Below are 24582 nucleotides of genomic sequence, written 5' to 3' on the forward strand. Positions count from 1 at the left end.
AATATAGCAAAACAATCTTTTAAATAAAAGGTGGAAATGATAAATAGAAATAGGCTGAAGTATTTCAGATTACATTTCAAATTCTTTTAGAATTTTAGAAATCTTTGATGTTTAGACTTCAAACATGTTAAGTCTGGGAAATATACAGTTATTATAAGAAAGCTGTTTCATTGTGACATGCCTACTGAGATCAATCTCCAGTTTCAGAGAAAACATGATGAATTTTTGGATGTCATAACTCATAATAAAGCCACTGTTTCTTTATGTAAACTCCATTCATCTCTCAGTGTATTGATTCAACTGAATCACTGTTGACTTTTGGCAACGTTGCAATGCCAAAACTACAAGTTGTTATCACTAAGGGACATGATCAGTTGTGTTGCTTATCTGGCTGTTATTATCTCATGAAATGTATGAACAGTTTTGGTTTGTGAACTTCTCTTGAATCTTTTCTTGTTGTTTTTTTTTTTTTAATTAAATTCAGGTGCTTCCTAGGCAAACTTGTGGCTTATTCACCCATACTATTTTCTATAAAGAGTATCCTGGAGGCCCAAAGGAACTAGACAAAAGTATCCAAGGTGGAGAGTTGTTCTTCACAGTGGTTCTCAATCCAGTGAGTACAATGTCATTTTGAACCTATTTAAAAAGAATTAGTTAAAGGAGAATTGAGTAAGTGCTTCAAGGCTAATCAGAGCTGATATCCATATAGTAATGATTTCTCACGGAGTTAGCTCTTTTGCCTTTTCAGTCAATGAATTTAAAATATAATAGTGTGTATGTTCTGTTAGTCATACAAAATTAATCCCAACGTTTTTGAATACTGTTTTGTTAGTAACATAGTAGTAGAAACATTTCTTGTTCTGTTTTACTTCTGCATGAAATTAGAGCTGTGAAATTTAATCTTTAAGAGAAGTGAAGTATTAAGAACTGGTATTACTATAAGACAAGTGCCTCAGGTGAAATCCATTATCCCACTCATCAGAACTCTCAGAATGTTGAGAACACCCATTGGTTTGAGAAAGTTGCAAGCAAGAAGTGCTGGCACTTAAACCTGTTATGAGAATGTGCAGTTGCTGTTCTATAGAAACTTCAATGAAAAGATCACAATAAGTTACACACAAGTACACTGAATTAATGTGTCTGTTTAACCTTTCCTTTATATTTAATAGAATAAAGAACAAACTATGAAACTACTGAATATTGACAGAGTAGTGTAGTACAGTACTTCAAAATGGCACCATATTAGGCCAGTTGCGTTAAAACTGACCTCTTAGACAAGGTTTTCTGTTAATTTTTCATCCAAAGTTCAACTGAACCGAAATTTAAAAGGAATGATGGCAGATGCTGTTTTGTTGGAGAACCATATAAATAAAACTTACTGCACCTGCTTTGTCCAAATTTAATCCATAGGACTGGGTTTTCCAGAACACTCAAAGCTGAACAGAGCATATTTCCACTCAAATCCTTTGGAATAATAGCCAAGGTACTTTTGTGCCTTTTTAATCCTCTGTAATTTAATGGAAGTCCAGTGGAAAAACAAGCAAACAAATAACACAAGAAACTTCTGCCAACTACTTCAGCAATTTATATGCAGGTCTATTTTTCAAATCTCAGAATCATCAAGTCTGTTATTTTGATCCTCTGAGAATAGTTACTGTGTTTTGTTCTCCTTTATTTTTCATGTCACATAGCAAATGTAGGGAAGAAAAACTTCACTTCCTCTGCACACATGTTCTGCCTACTAGAGGACAGTGGTATGTCCCAGTCCTATATTTAATGTTTATCATGTCATGCAAAGTGCATTAAGAGAGGTGAGGAATTCTTTAGGGGAGAGAGTATTGGTGCCATAGCAATGCTTGGGAATTTGTATAGATCGTAAGTAAGACTTTCTAGCTCAACAAAGGAAACTTGGAGGAAACCATACTGTAGCAACACTGAGTCAGAACAAACTGTATTCCTTGTTGGTAACACAGCCTCAACTTAGCCAGCAGCAGTGAAACAGCAAAACTTAAATGTGGTTGCTTGAAGTATAACCCTTTCAAATTGAAAGAACAGAGAGGAAAGACAAACAGTGAAACTACTATGGTTTTCAAATCAAACATATTTTAGCATCCTACTTTACTTACTTAAATGTGAGTCTAGAAATGTGGTTTTAGATAGTGCTTCATGATCTCTGATTTCTGCATTGCTGTGTGGACCGTACTATCACATAGTTCTGAGAAATATGACATCCCCGATATAATGCAGGCTAAAAGAAGGGAAGTTATTTTGTTCTAAATGCAACTGTAAATGAATATCATACCACAGTATACTAAATATGAATTGTTGGAATCTTTAAGAATCTTAAGGAGTGCCTTTGAAAAGATAATGTGATGGGATATATATATATATTTATGTGCATATGAACAGTTTGTAAAGTTGTAAGCATTAGTCTGGCAGGTAACCAGTTTGAAGATCAGGTTTTGCATCTTTGGTTGTTTTTTGTTTTATCTGTGGGACTTGTGTTTGTAGCACTTTGTATTTGTACCCATATTCATATGTCAGGGTTTGATACATTTGTCAGATTATAAAGTGGAAGACTGAATTTCATAGGCCTTCATGTGTTTCATTAAAACTGTCAGGGTTGCTCTCTGAAGAAATTAACATGAAACATCCAACCTTTCAGAGGATGCAAAAATTCTATTAGAAGATGTTTTCTAAATATTTTTGTCACTGGTGAAAAACCTATGAAGAAGAAACATTAACTAGAAATCATTACGGTGTCATCTCCAGAGTAAATAAATATTTCTTTTTCTTTTTAATGGAAAATGTGGGTAGAAATTAAATGCAAATCTTAACAAAGACCTTCATTACATTTCCTGGTTTATTTTGGATTACTAATAGAAAGTGAAAATAGTTTCTGAATTATAAATTGTTAGAATGTTATTTTAGGAATTGAGTACTACTCTAGATTGAAATAAATGCCCCTAAGAATAATACTCCAATTTTCTGTGCGGTGTGGTCGTGTAATGGCAGCTATTCACATGAGAGCCTCTGCTTCCTTGTTGTATGCTGGAATCAATCACAAACTGCAGAATAAACCTAAAAAAAAGCACCAAACCATATGTGAATCTATGAGCTTTTTGACATGAGAACCGGTATCGTTCTCATTTTCTCAGGGCATTCTATAGCCAGAGGTCTTGCAGGTAAGAAAAGCATCAGACTGCAAAGGAAATCCTGCTCTGCAAATGATCTCTACTGGTAATGTGGGAAATTGGTATCTAATCTAATAAGAATTGGTAGCTAATCTTGCGGTGTACAAGCTGTATTTGTTTGGTATGTATTTATGAGCCTTCACTGCTTGTTAAACTGTGATCTGGTAGTGACTGTAAAATGATCTTGATGTCTATTCCCATTGTGTTCATAAAGCATTCAGAATGCTGAAGTGCCATGAAGCTAAAAAAAAAAAAAAAAAAAGAGCCTGAAAAGTACTAAACCTTGTTATCTACTTCTAGAATAATATTTAATATTCATTTCTTATGTTAAAGATCCCGTTGACTGCAGTGGCCCTTAGACAAGATCATACTATATCAGGATCTTGCACAAGATTTTTTACATGCACGAGCACACACACAAAAAAGCCTTCAGCAGCCCTGTATTGTTAGTATACAGGTATTAATTGTCCAATGTTATCAGTTAGATGATTGCCTTACCAGGGGGATTGTGTGACTTGCACAGATTTATCCAGGGAGGTCTGTAACAAAGCTACAAGAAAAACCTGGATTGCACTTTTAGAGGAGGAGTGGATGCGTGTAAGAGCACAAGGTTGGTTTTTCTCCAGCTTCCCAGAGCTTTAGTAAACTTTCTTATAGGAAAGAACCTGGATGTCAGTGGAAACAGCTGGCAAAGAGGTATAACTGCCTCTAAGTGGTATTGAAACTATATTAAGAGAGTCACAAGAAGAGATGATCTTGTCAATTAAAAGGAGACTGAACTAAGCATATTTGCATTTTAGCTTCATTTTGAAATGTTTAAACAGTAGCAGGCTTCTGGCTTTGCTGCGCTTAACTGCATATCCCGGAATAAGTCAAGCCTACTGCTAGTTTTGTGAAATACGGCATCCCCTCATAAAAAAGATTGACTCTATCAGTTTGCTTATTTTGCATTAGCTGCACCAAAATCATTCCCAAATAAATCCCAACTGACTTTTGCAACACTTAAATTGGCATATTTAAATAAATGAAGAATCTTTACTGATATTAAAACATTCAGCAAGTGTTTTGTTTGATGAAGTTGTTAAGAATTTTCAGTGACTCCAGATTCTATCTGCAATATTCAGCAGAGTTTTTAATTAATAAAACATATTTCCATTAAATGTCCTTTAGAATTAAAATGTACCAGACAGGAATCTGCTAAAGACAGCACTGCATATTCCAGCGTTTTCCCTGATGATGTACGTGTACTCCCACGGGATCAGCAATTAGAGATTAGCTATTAGAGCAGTCCAGATCAACACTTGACAATCACAGAATGTTCAAAGAAGTGAAGGGCCACTCACCTATACCTGCAGCTGATGGAGGCTACAGAAGAACAAACAAATTGAATAGCTCTTGTTCTCCTAAATGCTGCCTGGCCGGCAGCCTCAGTTGACATGTGAATGGTGGATTACCTTACACTGTCCTACACAGACAACAGGAGAATGAGTTCACTGTTCTCTGAAATAACTTGCTTGTTGTTAACACTGAGATTTTATGTTCTATGGAACACGTACTAATTGATCATCATAGCATTTCCTTCTCATTGCCATTCTTATTAGTGAGATAGGTATATCCATGTTCCTTATTCTTCAAGTCACTAACATTATGTGGAAAGGATAGGGGAGAAAATAATACAGATATATGTATTATGACGCTGTGGAAATCTAAGCTTATCAAATTCCTCTGCAGACTCGATCTTATGTGTAAAACTGGAAGCAGTTGACTGCAGAAGACTACGAAGATCTAAAAAAAACCTCCACTTTGAAGGGAATTCCAAATGATCAGCATTTGTTATATTTGAAAAGGCATTTAAAAAAAACAACACTGAAATTTCATGGAGAACTTAGGCAGTGAACTCTCTTCAGATGTCCTGAAGAAGAAAACCAGCCGATTAAATTAGGGTGAGAATTTAAATGAGAATTGTGTCAGGATCTTTCTCCATAAGAATGTTTTTCACATTAAGAACCTAAATTTGAACCACAGAATTGAATTTGGTTGGATATTTGTGACTGCAGTAGTTGATAAGACACAGATTCCATGTAAATGTTCATGCTTTATATTACCCTTAAGTACAGGGAAGACTTTCATAGAGAATTACATTTCACATTTCTCTCTGCTGTAGAATGTGTAGTACTTTCCTCATTCATATCTGCTGCCATCTGCTTCTGTAGACATTGTTCAACATAAGAAAGGCCAGATGCAGGGCAAGCTTACCAGTTTCATTGCTTGGTGGTGGTGGTTTTTTTTTCTGCTTTGGTTATTTGGTTGTTTTTTCTTTACCTTATTGTTTTTCTAAGTGCAAAATTTCACTAATGAAAATTTAAGAAGCAGGCTGATGCTGTTAAATGCAGTTTCTCTGATCTGCTTTCTACTAGTTCATCAGATTTTATTGCTAGAGACAAATAGTTAATCTATTTGCTTTAGTTTTCAGATCCTCACATGGAGGATGTTTTGATTCTAGAATCCACATAATCTGGTAAACCCAGTTTTTTGTAATATAAGGCCGTCTTCCCTGAGGAACAACATGGTTTGAAACAGTATTTTATGGCTTTTCTTTTCCATTAAAATCAATAAGAGTTAAGCTCTACTGGTTTAAATTGGTAGAATGTGTACTTGACGTAGTCCCAGATATGCCAGGATATATTTCATTTGAATATGGAAGATAAAAATCAGGAGTTTTGCATCCCTACCAGATGGATGTTTAAGGCAAATCACACTTCATAAAAATCTCCTGTATCTTTTCTGCCTCCAAGAAAAACAAATAACACAAAATTGCACAGCACTTATGTGCACTTCCTTGCAAAGTAGTGGGTGTCTGTGATCTGAAGAAACAGGAAGATGCCCCATGGAGAGAAATCTGGTGAAAGTGTTTGACTACCTAATAATGAAACTAATGTGTAGCCAGCTGTGTGATCTCCATATATTTACAGCAGTATTGATTGAAAGACTGTTCATGATTTAGGTTCTATGCCTGATTGATCTTAAAATAATTGTAATCTTCATATGCACTCAGTTCTGACTATTTTCCTTTAATTTCTAACTCTCCCAAGTTACAGTGGGTAGAACTGTTATTAAGCTAATTGACTTGCAACAAGGGAGAAGTTATCTCCTTTAGAGCTGAAAATGAGAGTGTTTGTATGAGCATCAGCAGAACCTACTGGATCTTAATGTGACCCTAAGCAAGACCGACAGCCAGCCTTTGGAACTAGAGAAAAATACAAAACAAAGGCAATCAGGCTCAAGTCTTTCATTTCTGTCTGTCTAGCTTTCCACATCTTCATACTTAGAGGCAGTAAAGACTGCAGAGGAGGCTGCTTCCATTCAACAGTTTCACCTCTTCTCTGTTCTCTTGTTCCTGTGTCAGTAACTCTGGAGAGCTCCAGCAACAGTTTGGGGAGTTGCCATCAAATGGGGAGGTGAGGGAAGTCGATTATGCTTGGCATTTTGGTTGACTGCAGAATAGAAGTATTCCTTGTTTTTTTGTCTGTGCTTCATAATCTGCCCATAGCAGCCTGAGTGTTTTTTGGGGGGGTGATATGGACAAAATATTAAAGCAAATTAATGGGCACCAGAAAAGGCTGAAAAATAGACAAGCTATCTAGAGGTAGTTCCAACAGTAGAAGAACAGTGGGCACGAAGAAAACTGCTTTTCCAAAATTTTTTCCAATGAAAAGCCAGGTAGAAGTGTTTTACAGCTGTTAGTAAAGCAGGCCTCCTGAGCAGGCTTGTAAATAAGACTGTTACCAGCTAGGAAATTGCATCACAAGCATAGTCACAGTTTTTGGAGAATGCAAAATAAAACAACACCCAACTTTGTGCAAAAGCTGGAAATAAATTCAAGTTTCCTGACTGTCAGACCAACAATTCAGTACTACTAAATTTGTAATTTTGTTTGATCTTCTAAATCTTCCCTGGCTCCATCACATTTATAGTGCAGGTACTGCTATGTAAATCAAATTCAACTAGCTTACTTACTGTCTTTGCAAGTGGGTAGATCTGTGGCAGCTGCAGAACTAGCAGTATTGCCTAGGAGCAAGTAGTGATATGCAAGCTGGAATATTTATGTTGTGGAATTGAACGCAGCTTTCTGGTAGCATACAGATCTTAAGGGAATATGTTTCAACCAATTAATAATATATGTTCAAGCACAGACTGTGATCTAATTTCTTATTCTATCACTTTGTGAGTCTAATGGAGCAAAGCCTGATGTTCCTGAGTCTCTGAATACCTGAAACTAAGTTCTTCAGAGTAATACAGAGACAGTATCAGAACTGCAAACAGAGTGTACATGATGCAAATTAATTGGAATATAGGTGTTCTGAGAGTCAGACATACTCTTGTGGCCTGTAAATATTTGTTCAGCAGCTAAAATAGCAACAATATTCTAAATTGGTAATTTATCAGTTCTTGCGCCTAGCAAAGTTGTTATATCATCACCCAATTGTCAGTCATTATTTTTACTTCATTTTAAATTGTTGTGCTTAACTTCATTAAAAGGCCTATAAGGGTCCCTCCAAACTCAAAAGATTCTGTGATTGTAACTTCCCTTGCTAGAAGCTGGATAATTCTTTGTGTATTTTCTTAGTTGGTTGGTTGGTTGGTGTAAATTGTCAAGCATTTATTGTTTTCTTTGTTCTTGATATATGTGATTTAATACCGGCAACTCAATCCCAGTCTTCCTGGCAGTTTGTTGACCTAGAAGCTATTGCCTCTAATTGGGAAATGTAGTGAGGAAATATGAAACACAAAATGAACGTTCAGAAAGATAAAGGCTGTTCCTTCTGAATGATTGTCTTTGTTTCCCTGCATCACGGCAGTACTAGTCAGAATCCCAAATATCATCAGGGATAATAATGAGGGGGAGAGCAAAACAGAAATAGTGGTCTGCCCTTTCATTCTCAGGAAGGAATACAGAAGTGCTGAGAAGCAGCTGAAAGGAACTCAGGATACAGCTGTCTGCCAGGCTCGGTGAGAATGCAGAGTACAGGAGAGCGCCTCTGCTGCTCTGATCTGACGATGGGTGGGAACAAAAAAAGGAGCTGCTGCCCAGAGGCCCAGTTTAGTCCCAAACCATCATTTTAAATATTGTCTGCATTCCATTTCAGTCCCCTCATGAAAGATATTAAATCCCGTGGAGAGTGCATTGAAGTGCAACCAAGATGATAGTTTGTTTATGAGGAACAGCTAAAAAGGATGATCCTTCTTGCACTCAGATAAAGAAAATGCTGAGATGCCCAGAAAGAAATAGCTTTAAAAGGGAAATAAAAATAATAAAATCAAATGGGGTCTTTCTAACTGAAAGATAGGCTAAAATGCTTGTTAGAGTAAATATAAATCCATTCACAGCTGCTTCTCTTTTGAAGAAGGAATAAAGAAATATATGAAGCTCTATTTATATTATATGGCAATGCCCAGGGGTGCAAGATGATTGAACAAATAGTGGTTTTTACTAGTCTAGCCTTCTGAGATGCCTTCAAAGGATTCCTTTTATATCTCCCAATCTGTAGTTTTAAGAGAGTAAATCTTTAGTAATGTAGTATAGTGATCATTAGCTGTCATGGAAAAGTGATCATCTTCATTATTTGGAATTTGCTTGAATAAAAGTTGGGATATGATATATGATAGCATGAAACAAAGCATCGTAACTCAATACAGAAGGCAAAAAATAGTTACCCTGTTTTGTTTAAATGTGAAACTGCACACCTGTAAATGGAAAGGCAATTACACAAGTTTCCAGCATCTGTGTTGCCCTACAAAATGATAAATTGAGTTCTGCTCAAAGTGGTGCAAGGAAATAGCCAGCAACTCAGCATCTCTTGCAATGGGACCCACACCAAGGTGCAACCCATTCAAATGGTACTTGGCTATCATACTCTCCTGTAGCTGGGGAGACATGGATAAGCTTGTCCATCTCTCTGATGCTGTGGCCATGTAGCTGTTGTTGTCCCACCACCAGGAGTGCCCCGAAAACAGCAGCAGTGTCTGGTAAGTTGGCATCACAGCCTAAGCCACTTTCTGTAAGAGTGTGTGATATATGAAGTGTTCTGTTCTCAGAGAAACACAGCCAGAACCGGCTCTGGGGCAGCTGCTGGGCTCTGCCCACTGAGGTCAACCCTGTAGCCCCTGCTACCAAGACCTTGCCACATACACCCAGTAGAGTCAGCAGTCTTTGGTTGTTTTATGAAGCACAAGATTGTTGTTTGCTGATTCTGCACAGTGGTAGTGATTGTGCTGGGAGTTTGCTTGCACAGTATCAACAGGAGGAGAGAACATTTGTTCCCATATTCTGGGAAGGTAATCAGTTATCCGTTATATTTTTGATGCTGCATGGAAGTACCTTTGCAAGGTGTAGTTGTGAGTGCTTTAAAACAGCATTTGATCTTCCATCGTTTTGTTAATTAACCATAAATTGTTTGATGTAAAAAAAGACTGCATAATGGGAGCTAAAGTCTCTGATATTTCTGCATTTCCTTGGAACAGCTTTGTATGATGGAAATGATTTATTGTGATGCATCCAAACAACGTTTTAGTCTCCTTTCTAATACACTTCAAATTACAATTAATTCCCTTCAGGGAAAAAATAATACATATTTTCCCCGAACTAGGAATCTTTTCAAGTTCTTTTGCTTTTTCTTTCAATGCAGTGCTGAAGTTTTTGGCATGTAGGGAGGGAGCTTCCAGGAGGTGAACTGACTTGATAAATGTCAGAGGTCAACTTGTGTGGAAAAGAAGGAGGTTGTCAAGAAAGCAGGTTAACCTTTCTTACAGAACCACTCTGATTGTTTCCTTGTTGAGAATGACAATCCGGTGGCTGGTCTGTTCCTGCTTTAAGAACTAAAATAAAAAAGGGATCTTAAGAAGGTTGCAGATTTGGCAAAATGCTTGTGATTTGTTACCAAAAGGGAGTATTTAGGGGAGGAAAAAAAAAATAGAAAAACCAACACCACAAAAAAAAACCCATGTTTGCTGCGGTCTGAAATGAAAGATCGTGTCCTAATGACTAATATGCGTCTCCTAATTGTACTGAAGTCAGACAAAATAAATGAAATACTCTGTTTACTTTCTAGCCAAAGAGGTGTCACCAAATGACACTATTGATGGAACATCTTTTCCACAGTATAATTCACTGCAAGTAATACACTGCATTACAGTGAGGTGTTCAAGAAAATTAGTTCTTGGCTTCTTAGGAAGCCAGTGATGAAATAGTCCAAGACAGAAGAACATGGCGTGGATTCCAAATTTACATTTTTCTTTTTCCTTTTGAAGCTGAAGGCTGGCATTCCTTTACAAAATATTTACTTCAGTTTCTGAAGTGACTTCAGAATTCAAGTTTTGATGAGCTTTTTTTTTAATTTTCAAGTGGTTACTTTAAGTTTCACTTGAAATAGAAACAAGCCATTAAAGGCATTGGCAGTTTTATTCATAAAAAGAGTTGAGTTTCTATTTTTTAATGGAACTGAGTTTGGAGAATATGTCATGAGATAGATTCCCTATTTAAAAAAAAGAGGGGGAGGGAGAAAGAAACATCCTAGAGAAGCCAAAGATCACAGATTTCAGTGTAAGAATAGCGTGTTTCATCAGTAAAAAATGATTTTGAGAACAGATCATTTTTCAAAGCAGAGGTTTCAGTCCGCAGTGCTTCCTCAGCCTCTGGGAGACAGTCTGACACTCTGTATTGCTGCTCTGCTCAGCAGTACAGTTTATGTGCATTCAATTTATGTTTCTCTCCTTCTGGAAAGAAACCTGATGGCAGATGTTGGTTCCATGTCGAGTGTTAGTGTGCATTTGAAGCTGATGTTGCAGCATTGGAGGATTTATCCAAGTCACAATTTCACAGTGCGGTGTTAGAAGCAGCCTTACAATTGACAGAGAAGTGAAGGATGCTTGGTGCTTTTTTTGCTTGGATGGGGGAACATTTAATGCACTTTGGAAGTACTTGGTCATGCTTCTATTTCTGTTTCTGCATATGTTTTAACTATCTGCCCAGAGTCTGAGGACTCGCTTGGTAGAAGTGATGGGTTACATATCCTGTTACAGTTGGAGCAGCAAGATTTAAATTGCTGCAATTCTTCCACTAAAACAGAATTTGCTTTTCTAATATTAAAGTATATGTATTTCACATGAAGTAAACCTACAGGTAATACTTCTGCTGTGTTCTCCATTAAGTGAGTTTTCCTAAAGATTATGTAAACATTATACAACCCCAGGGCTGTGTGGCATTTCCTAGTTCACACACAGCTCATGGTGCCTCTTCTGTGGTTTCCTTCACTGATTCCATTGAGCTGACTTGAGAAGTAGGATGTTACTGTATGAAGAGCAAAGACAGCAGGATCTGTATGGATGTGATCAAAGACTTGGAGTTCTAAATAAGAGCAGAATGCAAAGTAGATTTATATTATCTGTGATTACACTGCCATCTAGTGACACAGTGACTCAATGCAAACTTTCTTGGTGTTTATTTTAAAGATCAGCATCTTCATGACACACTTGTCTAATTACGGAAATGACCGCTTGGGGTTGTATACGTTTGTGAATCTGGCCAACTTTGTTCATACCTGGACAAACCTGAAACTGCAAACTCTTCCTCCAGTTCAACTGGCTCGCAAGTACTTCGAGCTATTCCCTGAGCAAAAGGACCCACTCTGGCAGGTAGGCAGACTTGCTGATGAAAGGATTAAAAAAATAATAAAATAAAATTAAAATAAAGTTGTCTTGATAGTTTTTTTTTTTTGTTGTTGTTGTTTCTGAATTTCTTTGTTTTAGTTTCTTGTGAAGGAGAGCAGTATTTTTAAATAGCGGGTTTCAGTCCAAGCAGTTTTCCCAGTTGTTTTAATCTCCACAGGAAGGTTGCAAAAGTAATGTGTGCTAATAATACACATAGTGAAGATTATCTTTAATTCATTCTATTTGTGACTTGGCTTGTTTGTAGAATAGTGGGAAATGCAGGAAAGGTAGCTGATGTTATTTCTTCTTTCGTAACTAGCAGAAATTAAGCATTTGAAAGAGATGTCTGTGTATATTTTAGCCATTGACCATTAACGACATGAACTTTATTCCAAATGTGTTAAGAGAAAAGTGTATCCAAAAAGAGCATAGAGCACTAAGACCATGGCTACCTTAAAACAAAAATTGACTCACCAAGTATAAATATGGTAGAAAGTTATTCACAGAAAGCTGAGAAGTGCCCAAGCAAGAACCTGACCAGCACTTAACACACTGATGTTGTCAGTTGTGCTTCTTCATTAGGCCACTTCTCATGAGTGATCAAACTGAATGTATCAGGAAGGTGAAATGTGCTAAAGCTGCAGCCTGTGCTACCGTTGCAGTTGACATGGCTTCTTCAGCCAGTGACCCAGTGATAAGAGCATGGTCTCTAAAGAGAAATTACTGTGGGAACTGGGAGTGTTGTTCTGCTTCCACCCACTCGGTGACAGTTCAATCAATTTGTGGGTTGTCTGAGCACCACAGAAATCTAAATCACTACATGGATGCTGTGGTGACTCCTTTTGAGATGACTCAAAATATTTTGAGAGCAAGCATTACTAAATCAAACTTAAAAATGCATTTAAGTTTGCTTATTTAAATGTTTTCTAGCATTGGATATTGATTTGCCAACTTAGTAAGAATCTGAATGTGAGATTGCAAATCTGGTCTAAAATGTGAAGCCTGAAATTTTTACTGTTACTGAATAAAGCATTGAACTAGTGGAAAAAATGCCAAGAACTCTGCATAATGTTAAGAGAACATGAATTTAGAAAATGGAAATTAGCCTGTAGCCAAAGGACTTGAATAATTACAATAACATAGCATAGAAATTTGCCGGCAACAATGACTAACATACACTGGAAGTGGTGTCTTATGTCTATAATTTGCATAAGCTTGAATAGCTCCCTTTTTGGGTTTTTTTCAGCCTTGGTAATCCTCATTGTCTCAGCAGACCAGTCTCAAAAATTACTTGCAAGAAGTATTCATAAAATAGATATAAACTGATTCCCCCCAGTAGATAGCAAATGATAACTATTTGTTATCAGGACTCGCTTCAGACTCAGTATTCTGTACTGATTTGAACTAGGGGATCAGCAGATGTATATGTGAATGGTAATCCTTAAACTATAATTAATTTTCTCTTTTAGTTTAAAAGCTGCAGCTACTGTAGAATAATACCTGCTATAGTAATGTAAAAAGAAGAGAATTCATTAACATTTTTACTCTTCTTAATTTTTATGTAACTGATTGATCAATTTTGAACTATTCCTATATCATGAGTACATTGGATCAGATTTGTCTTTGGCATAATTCTCCTGAATTTACTGACAATTCTCTGAAAAAAAAAAAAAAAAAAAAAAAAAAAAAGTTTCTTGTCTTGTCGCCCCTGGAAATATATTTCTGAATTATTGAAATAATTCCTTTAAACGTAACATTTTTTCACTCATAAGGAAAATCAATATTTTTTGTAAGAACATTTGCAGATTGGTAATCAACAAAAACAGAATTTAACAGCCTTATCAGGTATGATTACTAGTAAAATTCTTTGTTGTTCTTCTCTACTTCAGAATCCCTGTGATGACAAACGGCACAGAGATATCTGGTCTAAAGAAAAAACCTGTGATCGATTACCAAAATTCTTGGTTGTAGGACCTCAGAAAACTGGTAAGAGTCTTTCCTGTTTCAACAAGGTAGGCTATGTGTAAATGCAAGTAATTATACTGATTAATCAGGTTTTACTCAGAGCGCTCTGTAGAGACTGTGATCATCTAATAGCGTTTTTTATTTTCAGACATTCAAATGTGTTTTAATAGTGTAAGTTACAATAAAAGACCATAAACATTTTTAAAATGAGTGCAGTGTTCCAGTGTCTGTCAGATTTCTGTAAGCTGTATCTCAAATGAGTCACAATGAGAAATCAGCAAACTTGACAAGATCTTGTCAAAGCTGAGGGAAGGAAAGACATCCATTTCTCAAGTGGGGAAGATTCTTAACTGCAAGATGTTGTCTGTGCTGCTTTTGCCATGCTTTGAGAAACTTGCTGTTTCATGGCATTTGATTTAAGTCAAGGAGTTCCTAATGGATAGTTTGAATTGCAAGGTTGTGATAGTTTATAATTTAACTTTGTGGTTAATTTTCTTCTTTGTAATTAGAAGATTGTATATCTGCTTCTTCTCACCTTCACCTTCACCTTAGCTACTGAGTACAAGACTTTTGAATTATTTTTGTAACAATAATCAATCAATTTTAAAAGGCAGTTTTTGTCAGCATGAATAACAAATTAGAGCATTGTCATGCTGCTCTGTATTAGCTATTCAAAGTTCCTTTAATACCTTTGATTTAAAAGCACTGAAGACATAAGTGGCATAAATGAGCATTCCTTCACTAAAGTGAAAAATAATAAATCTAGTTTAGTCCACTTGAGGGTATGACCCATAAAATATATGTGTATGCATATATTAATCTTAGACTTTTGTCCTGTTTGTAGGTACCACCGCCTTGTATTTGTTCCTGGTCATGCACCCTTCCATCATTAGTAACTCCCCCAGCCCAAAAACCTTTGAGGAGGTACAGTTCTTTAATAGAAATAACTACCACAGGGGGATTGATTGGTAAGATGGGTTATTAGTATAAATATAAAAGTTTATATATTGTGAACAATACAAAAATGACATTGCTGTTGGTGATGTTAATTGTTTATATAAAGAGTGAGATAGAAAAAAATAACCTTTAGTATCTTTCTGGAATGTTAAGTAAATGCAGATGAATAGTAATCATGCTGTGAATCATAAATGCAGTAATTTTACTGAGGCTCTCTTGTTAATATCCAGATATTAATATATGCAAAAAGAGTAACAAAATGTGTATTTCTTAATTCTGTGAGTTCTTATAGCTAAATTGTAATTATTTCTATGACATAGACCTTATTTCTTATTACACTTACCTCTGAAGTTGAGACAGAGATGTTTGTTAGTTGAATATATGGAGGAAAAATATATGTTGTTATTGTTTTGTTGTTTTTTTTAAGTGCAGTTTAGGAATAGCAATCAGGTAATAGTGAGAGAAGGAAAGACTCAGAATGTTGTTCAAGGATCTAGTAATTAGGAGAATCTTAATGGCTCCGTAGGGTACATAAGTGGTACTAGAAAAAAAAGAGCATGTTTCACTGCTGCCATGTTCACTTTGACTACCAGGGAATCACCAGAGGTATCGACACCCTTGATTTTTTGTGCTACAGTGCAAAACACTACCAGATGAATAGCAGTAACATCCTATAGTGGTAGGGGAGCACCAGTAAAATATTATTGTTTCTCTTTTCTCTCCAGTCTAAGGGAAAGAAGTTTTATTGCCTTTGACTTTGTATTCATCCATAAAATTAACAGAATGAGCACTGTTGTATGGTCTTAGAGCAGATATGTTGGATCCAATTTCTTTTTAAGTCACTTAGTTTTTGCAGAGTTATAATTGATGCAGCAATTTCTTCCACAAAATGTTGTAAGTCACCCATTTATTACCAACTGAGAGGTACTGGCTCAACTGGAAATTAGAGAGCTGAATCTTTGCTATTAAGCTTTTTGAAGTCAGGGAAGATGACAAGCAAACAGGGCGTAGTGTATAGTGCTGATGGAGGCAGTGAGACAGTTCTTCCACAAAATCATCATTTCCATGTGGCAGGAAGGCCACTTTGTTGCTTCTCTCCCTCCTGTTTTAATCCCTTCCCTAACAAGCAGATACGATGTATCTAATGGACATGTGCCAAATTACCTTCATCTTATCACAGCAACAGCGTGTTAGGCTCCCAGTGGTCAACTTAATAGACCAACTATATAATTTTATCAGGCCTCTCTGGAAATCATACATTTGGCTATTGTATATCTGTGCTACATGCCCCACTCACCCTTGCCAGCTTTTCAGATCACTATTCAGTACTTAGAGCTGCCCTACGGTGTAGCTGTTTAACTCTTAGATTTGCATTCTGTGTGCCATACAGATTCCTCAGACCTTCAGTCTGATAGAGTATTTTAATGCTGCCACATAATGAGCTTACCAAACATTAATTAAATACAAGGTCTCTCCTCATTAGTCCATTAATTAGTTAGGATTCCTTCATGGCAAGAATATTTGCATGTAACAACCGGTTCAATTTATTTTATGGTGATGAAGGTGTAGCTCTTTGCCAGAGCTGACTGATTTAGCCTTTGTCATTTTGACAAAGCTAAGCTAAGACATTCTTTCAGATGTCAGAACCTTGGCAACCTCAACACGTAAAAGAAGTAGTGGTGTATGTTGCAGTGTCCCAGTAGAGATGGTAGAACAGTAAGAGGAGAACTGGCCATTCTGTTCTTTATACAGAGAAGCTCAAATAGACTAGTTGTGCATTTCTTTATGTAAACCTTGTTACAGATTTTTTTTTGACAAGTTTATCTAAAACCTTCCGGCTTTGCCAGTGAAGAAGTCAATCAAATTTGCCCATAAGAATTAACTTCTCAGAATCAAGTATCACAGAGTTTGGTTTCTTTAAACCACGGTGATATCCTTCCTTCTCTCAAAGTACCTTGCAATCAGTGCCTGTGTGCTAACAATACGTGTGCCCTGATGAAAAATGCATGTTATGTCTGTGTCCTAAGGAAAATTGCTTGTGCATCAGTCAGTTCCATCCTATCAAGTTTTCTCACTGAGCCTGCAGTGGTCACGATTTCTAAGCCAAGAGTCTATAATTTGTATTAAGAATAGTTCAGTCCTATGAGTAGAACAAGGTCTGAGCACTAGAAACTTAGAATCATAGAATCATAGAATGGCCTGAAAAGGACCACAGTGATTGTCTAGTTTCAACCCCCCTGCTATGTGCATGGTCGCCAAACACCAGACCAGGCTGCACAGAGCTGAAAAAATTAAGATGAACATTTCCCACTTCTTCTTTTCCCCAACAGTAAAAAAAAAAATAAATCTGTATGTGACAGAGGGAATTGATTGGCAAAACCTTTGCTCACAAAGGAAACTAAAAAGAATACAACCTATATTTTCACAAAAACGTGATTGAGAGAAAGATGCTGTCACTGTTTAGAAGTGTTTTACCTGCTGAAGCTGTGATGGATTTTTAGTGGATTTTCACCCACAATAACAAAGTCTGTTGTGTTTTTTAGTAAAAGCAGTTTTTATAGAAAATGTCTTTTTTGTTATTCTCTTGCACTGTAATTAGTGTCTGCAAGGGATAAAATTTGGAATACTCATTGTTTTACTTTTGACATTCATAGGAAATTGTCCTTACTGAAAAGTGAAAATTCACTAATTTGAAAAAGATACATGAATGCTGTAAAGATTTCTTCCAGTTAGAAAAAATTAGCTGCAAATGCAGTTATGTGTAGTGAGAAGATGAGCCTTTGTAGCGCGAAAAATATGATCAAAATACAATGTAAGCTTCTTGGTGCTTTTTTATAGCCATGAAGCCATTATTTTATTGTAGAATAAAGTACAATTAACGGATTTGTCAACTTTTCTGTGGCTTCCAAGTAATTCTGAAAATGATGCTCCTTTTCTAGGTACATGGATTTCTTCCCTGCTCCTTCCAATGTCACCACTGACTTCCTCTTCGAGAAAAGTGCCAACTATTTTCATTCTGAGGAAGCTCCTAAGCGAGCTGCTTCCCTCATTCCCAAGGCCAAGATCATCACCATCCTCATCGACCCATCTGATCGGGCATATTCCTGGTATCAGGTATGTGTATTAAGGAACATGGGCAGGCACAAGTCAGATAAAGATGTCAGGTTTTGACGTTGAATCCTCTTTGTATTTCCTTTAATCTGCATATATATAAAGAGTTTGGATAATACAAGCTTTTATGGTCAGTCCGTGCTCCGTATATCATTAACAATGAGCTGAGGTATCTGTCCATAAACATCTGAAAGGAAAATTTAAATGTTTAAGTACCAGAAATCACATTTTCAATAGTCTGCCTGTAGTATAAACATGTAAGAGTGCTCTCCTACATGATTAATGTTTGTAATCAACACACAGCTATACTAGTTTATCCACGCATTTATTTGGTGTGTGTTCAAAATATAAGATTTGTATATGCCCAGGATCTTGTTTTGCAAACACCTTTTTAAAATAAAAATCAGTGAAGAAAAAATGGCTGAAGTGCAATGAAAAGCAGGACCTCAAATTTAAATCACTGTCAGCACTGAGTGCTTCCTTGGAAAACATTATTACAACACTTTATCTTACTGTTTCAAAGTATTCAAGCACTGAAATTTCTTTTTCTGTTATAATATTGGAGGAAGCCATGCTAATGCTGAAGGTGTATTTTGCAGATCATAAAAATAAGATTTCCCAAATGTTATTTGGAATATTTATACAAAGCATAGTAAGTGTTTAGTGGAGTTCATAAGAAAGTGGCATAGTATCAAAAGGTATGAATGAAGGTTAGTTGAATGCAAAACATGGATCTCCAGTAAACATGTTTTGAAAGATTAGGACACATTAAGGTAGCGATGTTTCTTTTTACAACTTTAGGTTTTTTAGTAATTGTTTACTATTTTACAATAATAATATCACATAAATTCCATTCGAAAAAAATGATGAAATCCCTTACATGGTGCAGTATTTCATACCTAATATTTTAGCAATGTAACAATTGCATACAATTGAAAGCTGTATCTATATATCAGTTACCTTGCTATATATGTATATGTGAGATATTTAAAGCACATATAATGAGATTTGCTCAAAATCAAATTCTCCAATCCTAATCCTAGTTAATATTTTTGACTTATGTTTTTGTTCTTCAGGTCCAAAGATTTCAACAGGAATTTGAAAAAATAAAAACACTAAAAAGAATATTCCAAAGAGAACAGAGTTCTTAGAACTTCTGTGATCAATTTTGAGTTATTTTTTGATGAGATGAAGTCAAAGCCATAAATCCAGTCTCATAGCTGACCCTGCTTTGAATTAGAAATCTAATGAGAGCAATTCTGCACTGAATTTTCCAACGATTCTCATAAATACCAATGTTCAAGTTTTCCTTTTTTAAGTTTTTTTGAGTAAGCTGGGAAAAAAAAAAATAAACATGTCAAATTTATTTGTACAAAAGCTGCCGCTCCATTTAGTGAAAAGTAAACATTTATGCATTCTATTTTGCTACTGTATCAGTTTATTTTCTAATTTCTTCTGATACAAAAAATATATTTATATATAAGCAGTGTTTATCTCAGCATTTACAGCAAAGTAATACAGATAAGGTCTTCTTAAAGTAATTTCTAATGTGAACAATCACTCATGGCAAGGTCAGTAAGACTGAATGCTTTTTTCTTATTTCCACAACTTTTGTGGTCTGTAAAACTTAGCACTGCAACTTGTTTTACAGCATCAGCGCTCACACGAAGATCCTGCAGCCCTGAAATTCAGTTTCTATCAGGTGATCACAGCTGGACCTCGAGCCCCTTCTGAACTTAGAGCTCTCCAAAAGAGATGCCTAGCACCTGGATGGTATGCTACACATATTGAGAGATGGCTAACTTACTTCCCACCTTATCAGGTGAATAAGACAGTAACTCAACATTCTAACCTTATATAAATAACATTCTGGAGGAATAGTGAGTGCTGATCCTCAGGGATATCCCAGGTACACACTAGCATGTTCTAAGCCATTGATTATTCACAGACATGTTCTAATTAGTTGGCTTGACATTGCTGGGGATGTCATGCCTTCACACCATACAGCTGAGAGCTTCTTCTGCAAAACAAATCTGAATAACCTGAAAGTTTATTAATCCACACAGGAGGGAGGGGAGCAAAATCTCTCTTCCAAGGAGGTTTGACAGTAGAAGACTTTGGGGTGTAAGCAATATCTTTTCCTTCTAAAAGAGGCAACAACACATGGGAATGAATGTGATCTAGCAAAGCTGTAATGCCTTAATTTTTAAATGCATCATTGTTTTCATACAGTCCTTGGTTCTTTCATGCAGTCATCTCCCACTGTTTCACCCTCATTAGGCTGTGATTATAGTAGTAAATTAATGGTACTGTTACAAGAGTTCACACACTGGCCCACTGCTGTCCATAGCACATGACTTTTAAGACATTTCTGTAAGTTTGGATCCATAGCAAAAAGTATTTTGCCAGGCAGTTTCAGATCACAGCACAAAGGATGACAAGAACTGATACCGTCAGGTATTCTTGATGCAGCCAATTTGGTTTTGCAGGTGAAAGGCCTTAGCAATATGAATTTGTGTCATACTTGTGCCATTTAGCCTTAAGACCAGAAGACTGTCTCTGCTTTGTTGTAGTTAACAATATAGATAAAGCCTTTGTGTACATCAGTGTGTTTGCCATCTCAAGCATCACCAGTTTTTTAGATGAATTTATGATTTGCCTGACATGACTTTTCTGTACCTGTGAAACTATTGAGTCTCTTTTGCACATTATTTTCTCTTTTGCACATTTTGTTTTTTGAAATTTGCCACACACTGCTGCCCATACCAGTGCATCCACATATCAGGGCCTCTACTGGGACTCATGCATATAGTGGAAGTTTGGTATTTTGATGTTTCTAATAATCTACACATTTTGGTATCTGTCACTGATCCTGAATCCTTGATAAATCCTTTATGTTGAGATCAGTTTTTCTGTGTGTCTGGTAGCCTCAAGGAGTGTATGTTCGTGGACCTATAGACTTCAGTACAGATGAAAACTGGATCTCCCCCGCAAACTTCTGTTGGCATATAACAAACTACTGGTCTCCTTCTGGCCCCGTGTTGATCAAGTTTCTCAATTACTTCCCATCTCACATAGAAAGTTAACTTTAGCCGAGGGAGGTTGGCTGCAGTGTGAACCTTCTGTGTATCCAGGACTTGCTTAGCTGAGACAGTTTGTCTGGAGTCTGCACCTTCTGTTTTCCCAGAGTGTGCCAAGGAAGCTCTGATTCCTCTAAATGCGTTGTTCTCCACAAACTTTTCTGGGCCAGCCTTGCAGAATTCATGAGATGCGCACTTCCATCATTATCATTGTACTCATATGAAATTGTCTACATCTTTTTTTTTTTTTTGGCTTATCTCCAGAATCACCCATGAGTACTGAACGATGCACATCAGCAACTGGATTTTTTGCCAGATTTTATGTCTGATGATGACAGCAAAGAACCAGCTTCTATAGTCTTATGTTTTCTCTTTTAAAGTATTAGGAGATTCACTTGAATTGCAAAAGCAACAGTGTGTTGTAGGCTTTATCTGAACTTGTTTGCAAGTTTAAAGAACTGCTGAATCAGAGAATAGTTACATAAGGTACTCCTAAAATGTGATCAGCTTACAATCATAGAATCACCAAGGTTGGGAAAAACCCCACAGGATCACCCAGTGCAACCATCCACCCATCACCAATAGTTCTCACTAGACCATGTCCCTCAACACATTGTCCAGATGTTCCTTGAAAACCTCCAGGGTTGGTGACTTCACCACATCCCTGGGCAGCCCATGCCAGTGCCTGACCATTCTTTCAGAGAAGTAGTATTTCCTAACATCCAGCTGATCAACAGCTTCTGAGTCAACAGGTATATATTAAGTGGTAAAGGTAGCAACAAGCATAGGTGTAAAGTTCTCCTAAGATTTTTTGTTACACTGGCAAAACCCTCCTTTGCAAATCTTTTTTTTGAGTGGCAGAAGCAGGAATGCTGCAGAAATTTATCTCTATTTGTTTCTTAAATACTAAGGAAGAAACCTCATTTCTTTTCTTTTGGATGGAAATATTCCCCATTAGGGATAATTTTTGACCACTGATCTACAAAGCAGTTAAGGCTTGTTTTCAGAGCTTACATCTTAGGAAAGCAGTGGGATCATTTGGGGGCTCAAGCAGTCATAATGCATCTCATTTGAAAGACTTCTGGGATGAGCTGCTGCTTTCTGAACAGCTTGATACTTACACTAATCCACATCTCTAAATCCACATGCTGTATATGGGCAATTCCAGTGACTGATCTTTCAAAAGAAAATATATTTTCTGCCTTCTCTTTATGCTCTGAAACGCTATAGTCTTGCAAACCTACTAAGTTTCATCCAATCCTGGAAGCAAATCATAGGATTTTAGCCTCTCTCCTTGTGTGGAAATGTAAAAGCAAGCTTCAGCACTGCATACAGAATTAGGACAGAATTTCCAGAACCACCTGGGAATCTATTGCTCCCCCCTTTTCATTACTAAAACATGATGGAAAGAGGTGAACTGTTTGAACTGACAGGAAATGAATGCTCGCCTAATCCATTTGGGACTTAGTTTCTCTTCCAGCAGTCTCAAAGACCCAAACATGCTGCACCTTCAGTGGGTCATTTAGACATAAAACCCTCACTTATTGTCTACTGCCCTGAAGATTCACATGAAAGGAAAAGGATTAGCCATATCTGAAGTAGCCTAGTGGGAATGTATATACTATCAAGCACTTAACAAAAACAAATTTCTTACCTGTTCCTGGCCTTAGAGATGTTGCAAATTTCATATCTATGACATTCCTGCCATAAGGTCATTCTAACATTTCCCTTTATTCTTATTCTCAAATAAGTTTGCTTGTTTGACTGTTTTCATAACATGTATTTTTATATGGTCTCAGAAGTAAGGCGTTTATCCTAACATTGCCTACTGTTTGCTGGCTTTATTTTGCGGCACTGTTTTTTCCAGCGACAAGCTTTTCAGTGTGACTTTAACATATATCCATAAATGCCTGTGTCTGTGAGAATTAACAGCTTATTTCTTCAAACTCTAACACCTTTTTTCTTCTCTGGACAAATCTCATTCAGTTTCCTCCCAGTATTTCTTACCCTTCCAGATCCTTCAGTGCTATTTCTCTGTTGTCACAATGGGCTGAATTTCAGATTTATTTAATGTGCCATTTACTGTGCTCCCAGATCATTAATGATCATGACAAATAGAACTGAACTAATTATCTGGGAAGGTACTCTCCGTATAATGAAGGAGTGTGACAGAGGTGAAAGTTTCAGTTTGAAGTTTAACATAATGAATTTTAAATTATATTTCCATTTATTTTATTTTTTTGTAGTTGCTAATTATTGATGGACAGCAGCTAAGAACTGACCCATCTACTGTAATGGATGAAGTACAGAAATTTCTGGGAGTCTCTCCTCATTATAATTACTCAGAAGCCCTAACGTGAGTTAATTTTATCATCATTATCACTTGTTCTTATGTTCCTAAAATACTAATTAGTCTGTGAGAAAGCTTTCTACATAATAAAGCCTCTGATACTTTTCCTTCTCATCAAAGTTCAGTAGAATCACAGAATCACAGAATTATAGGGGTTGGAAGGGACCTCTAGAGATCATCGAGTCCAACCCCCCTGCCAAAGCAGGCTCCCTACACCACGTCGCACAGGTAGGCGTCCAGACAGGTCTTGAATATCTCCAGAGAAGGAGACTCCACCACCCCCCTGGGCAGCCTGTTCCAGTGCTCCGTCACCCTCACCGTAAAGAAGTTCTTGCGCACATTCGTGCGGAACTTCCTATGCTGGAGTTTCAGCCCATTGCCCCTAGTCCTATCCCCACGCACTACTGAAAAGAGACCAGCCTCGCCACTATAGCTCCCACACCTCAGGTATTTATAAACCTGGATCAAGTCCCCTCTCAGCCTACTTTTCTCAAGGCTAAACAGACCCAGTTCCCTAAGTCTCTCCTCGTAGGGGAGATGGTCCAGGCCCTTCACCATCTTTGTGGCCCTCCGCTGGACTCTTTCCAAGAGATCCCTGTCTTTTTTGTACTGGGGAGCCCAGAACTGGACACAGTATTCCAGATGAGGCCTCACCAGGGCAGAGTAGAGGGGGAGGATCACCTCCCTTGACCTGCTGGCTACGCTCTTTTTAATGCACCCCAGAATGCCATTGGCCTTTTTGGCTACAAGGGCACACTGCTGGCTCATGGCCAACCTGTCGTCCACCAGGACGCCCAGGTCCCTCTCAGCAGAGCTCCTCTCCAGCAGGTCTTCCCCCAACCTGTACTGGTGTATGCAATTATTTCTACCGAGATGCAAGACTCTACACTTGCTTATGTTAAACCTCATCCGGTTTCTTACTGCCCAGCTCTCCAGCCTGTCCAGGTCTCTCTGAATGGCCGCACAGCCTTCAGGCGTGTCAGCCAATCCTCCCAGCTTCGTGTCATCAGCAAACTTGCTGAGGGTGGCCACTATCCCCTCATCAAGGTCGTTGATGAAGATGTTGAACAAGACTGGACCCAGCACAGACCCCTGGGGGACACCACTAGTCACAGGCCTCCAGCCAGACACCGCACCGCCAACGACAACCCTCTGCACTCTGCCAGTCAGCCAATTCTCGATCCACTTCACCGTCCACTCATCTATCCCATACTTCCTC

General features: G+C 37.4%; 1 protein-coding gene across 6 annotated transcripts in view; it reads left to right on the plus strand.

Annotated features, from left to right (window-relative positions):
- LOC140251467 (bifunctional heparan sulfate N-deacetylase/N-sulfotransferase 3) overlaps positions 1 to 24582 on the plus strand; it is a 125891-nt gene that overhangs the window by 92719 nt on the left and 8590 nt on the right. For all 6 annotated transcript variants that reach the window (XM_072335280.1, XM_072335276.1, XM_072335281.1 and 3 more), the window contains exons 6-12: positions 485 to 613; positions 11703 to 11885; positions 13790 to 13886; positions 14710 to 14833; positions 17762 to 17936; positions 19585 to 19755; positions 23260 to 23369. In XM_072335280.1, the coding sequence (XP_072191381.1) occupies positions 485 to 613; positions 11703 to 11885; positions 13790 to 13886; positions 14710 to 14833; positions 17762 to 17936; positions 19585 to 19755; positions 23260 to 23369 (989 nt within the window). The remainder of the gene's footprint in view (positions 1 to 484; positions 614 to 11702; positions 11886 to 13789; positions 13887 to 14709; positions 14834 to 17761; positions 17937 to 19584; positions 19756 to 23259; positions 23370 to 24582) is intronic.

The sequence above is a fragment of the Excalfactoria chinensis genome, chromosome 4 (genome assembly GCF_039878825.1).
Source record: "Excalfactoria chinensis isolate bCotChi1 chromosome 4, bCotChi1.hap2, whole genome shotgun sequence".
NCBI classification, from domain to species: Eukaryota; Metazoa; Chordata; class Aves; order Galliformes; family Phasianidae; genus Excalfactoria; species Excalfactoria chinensis.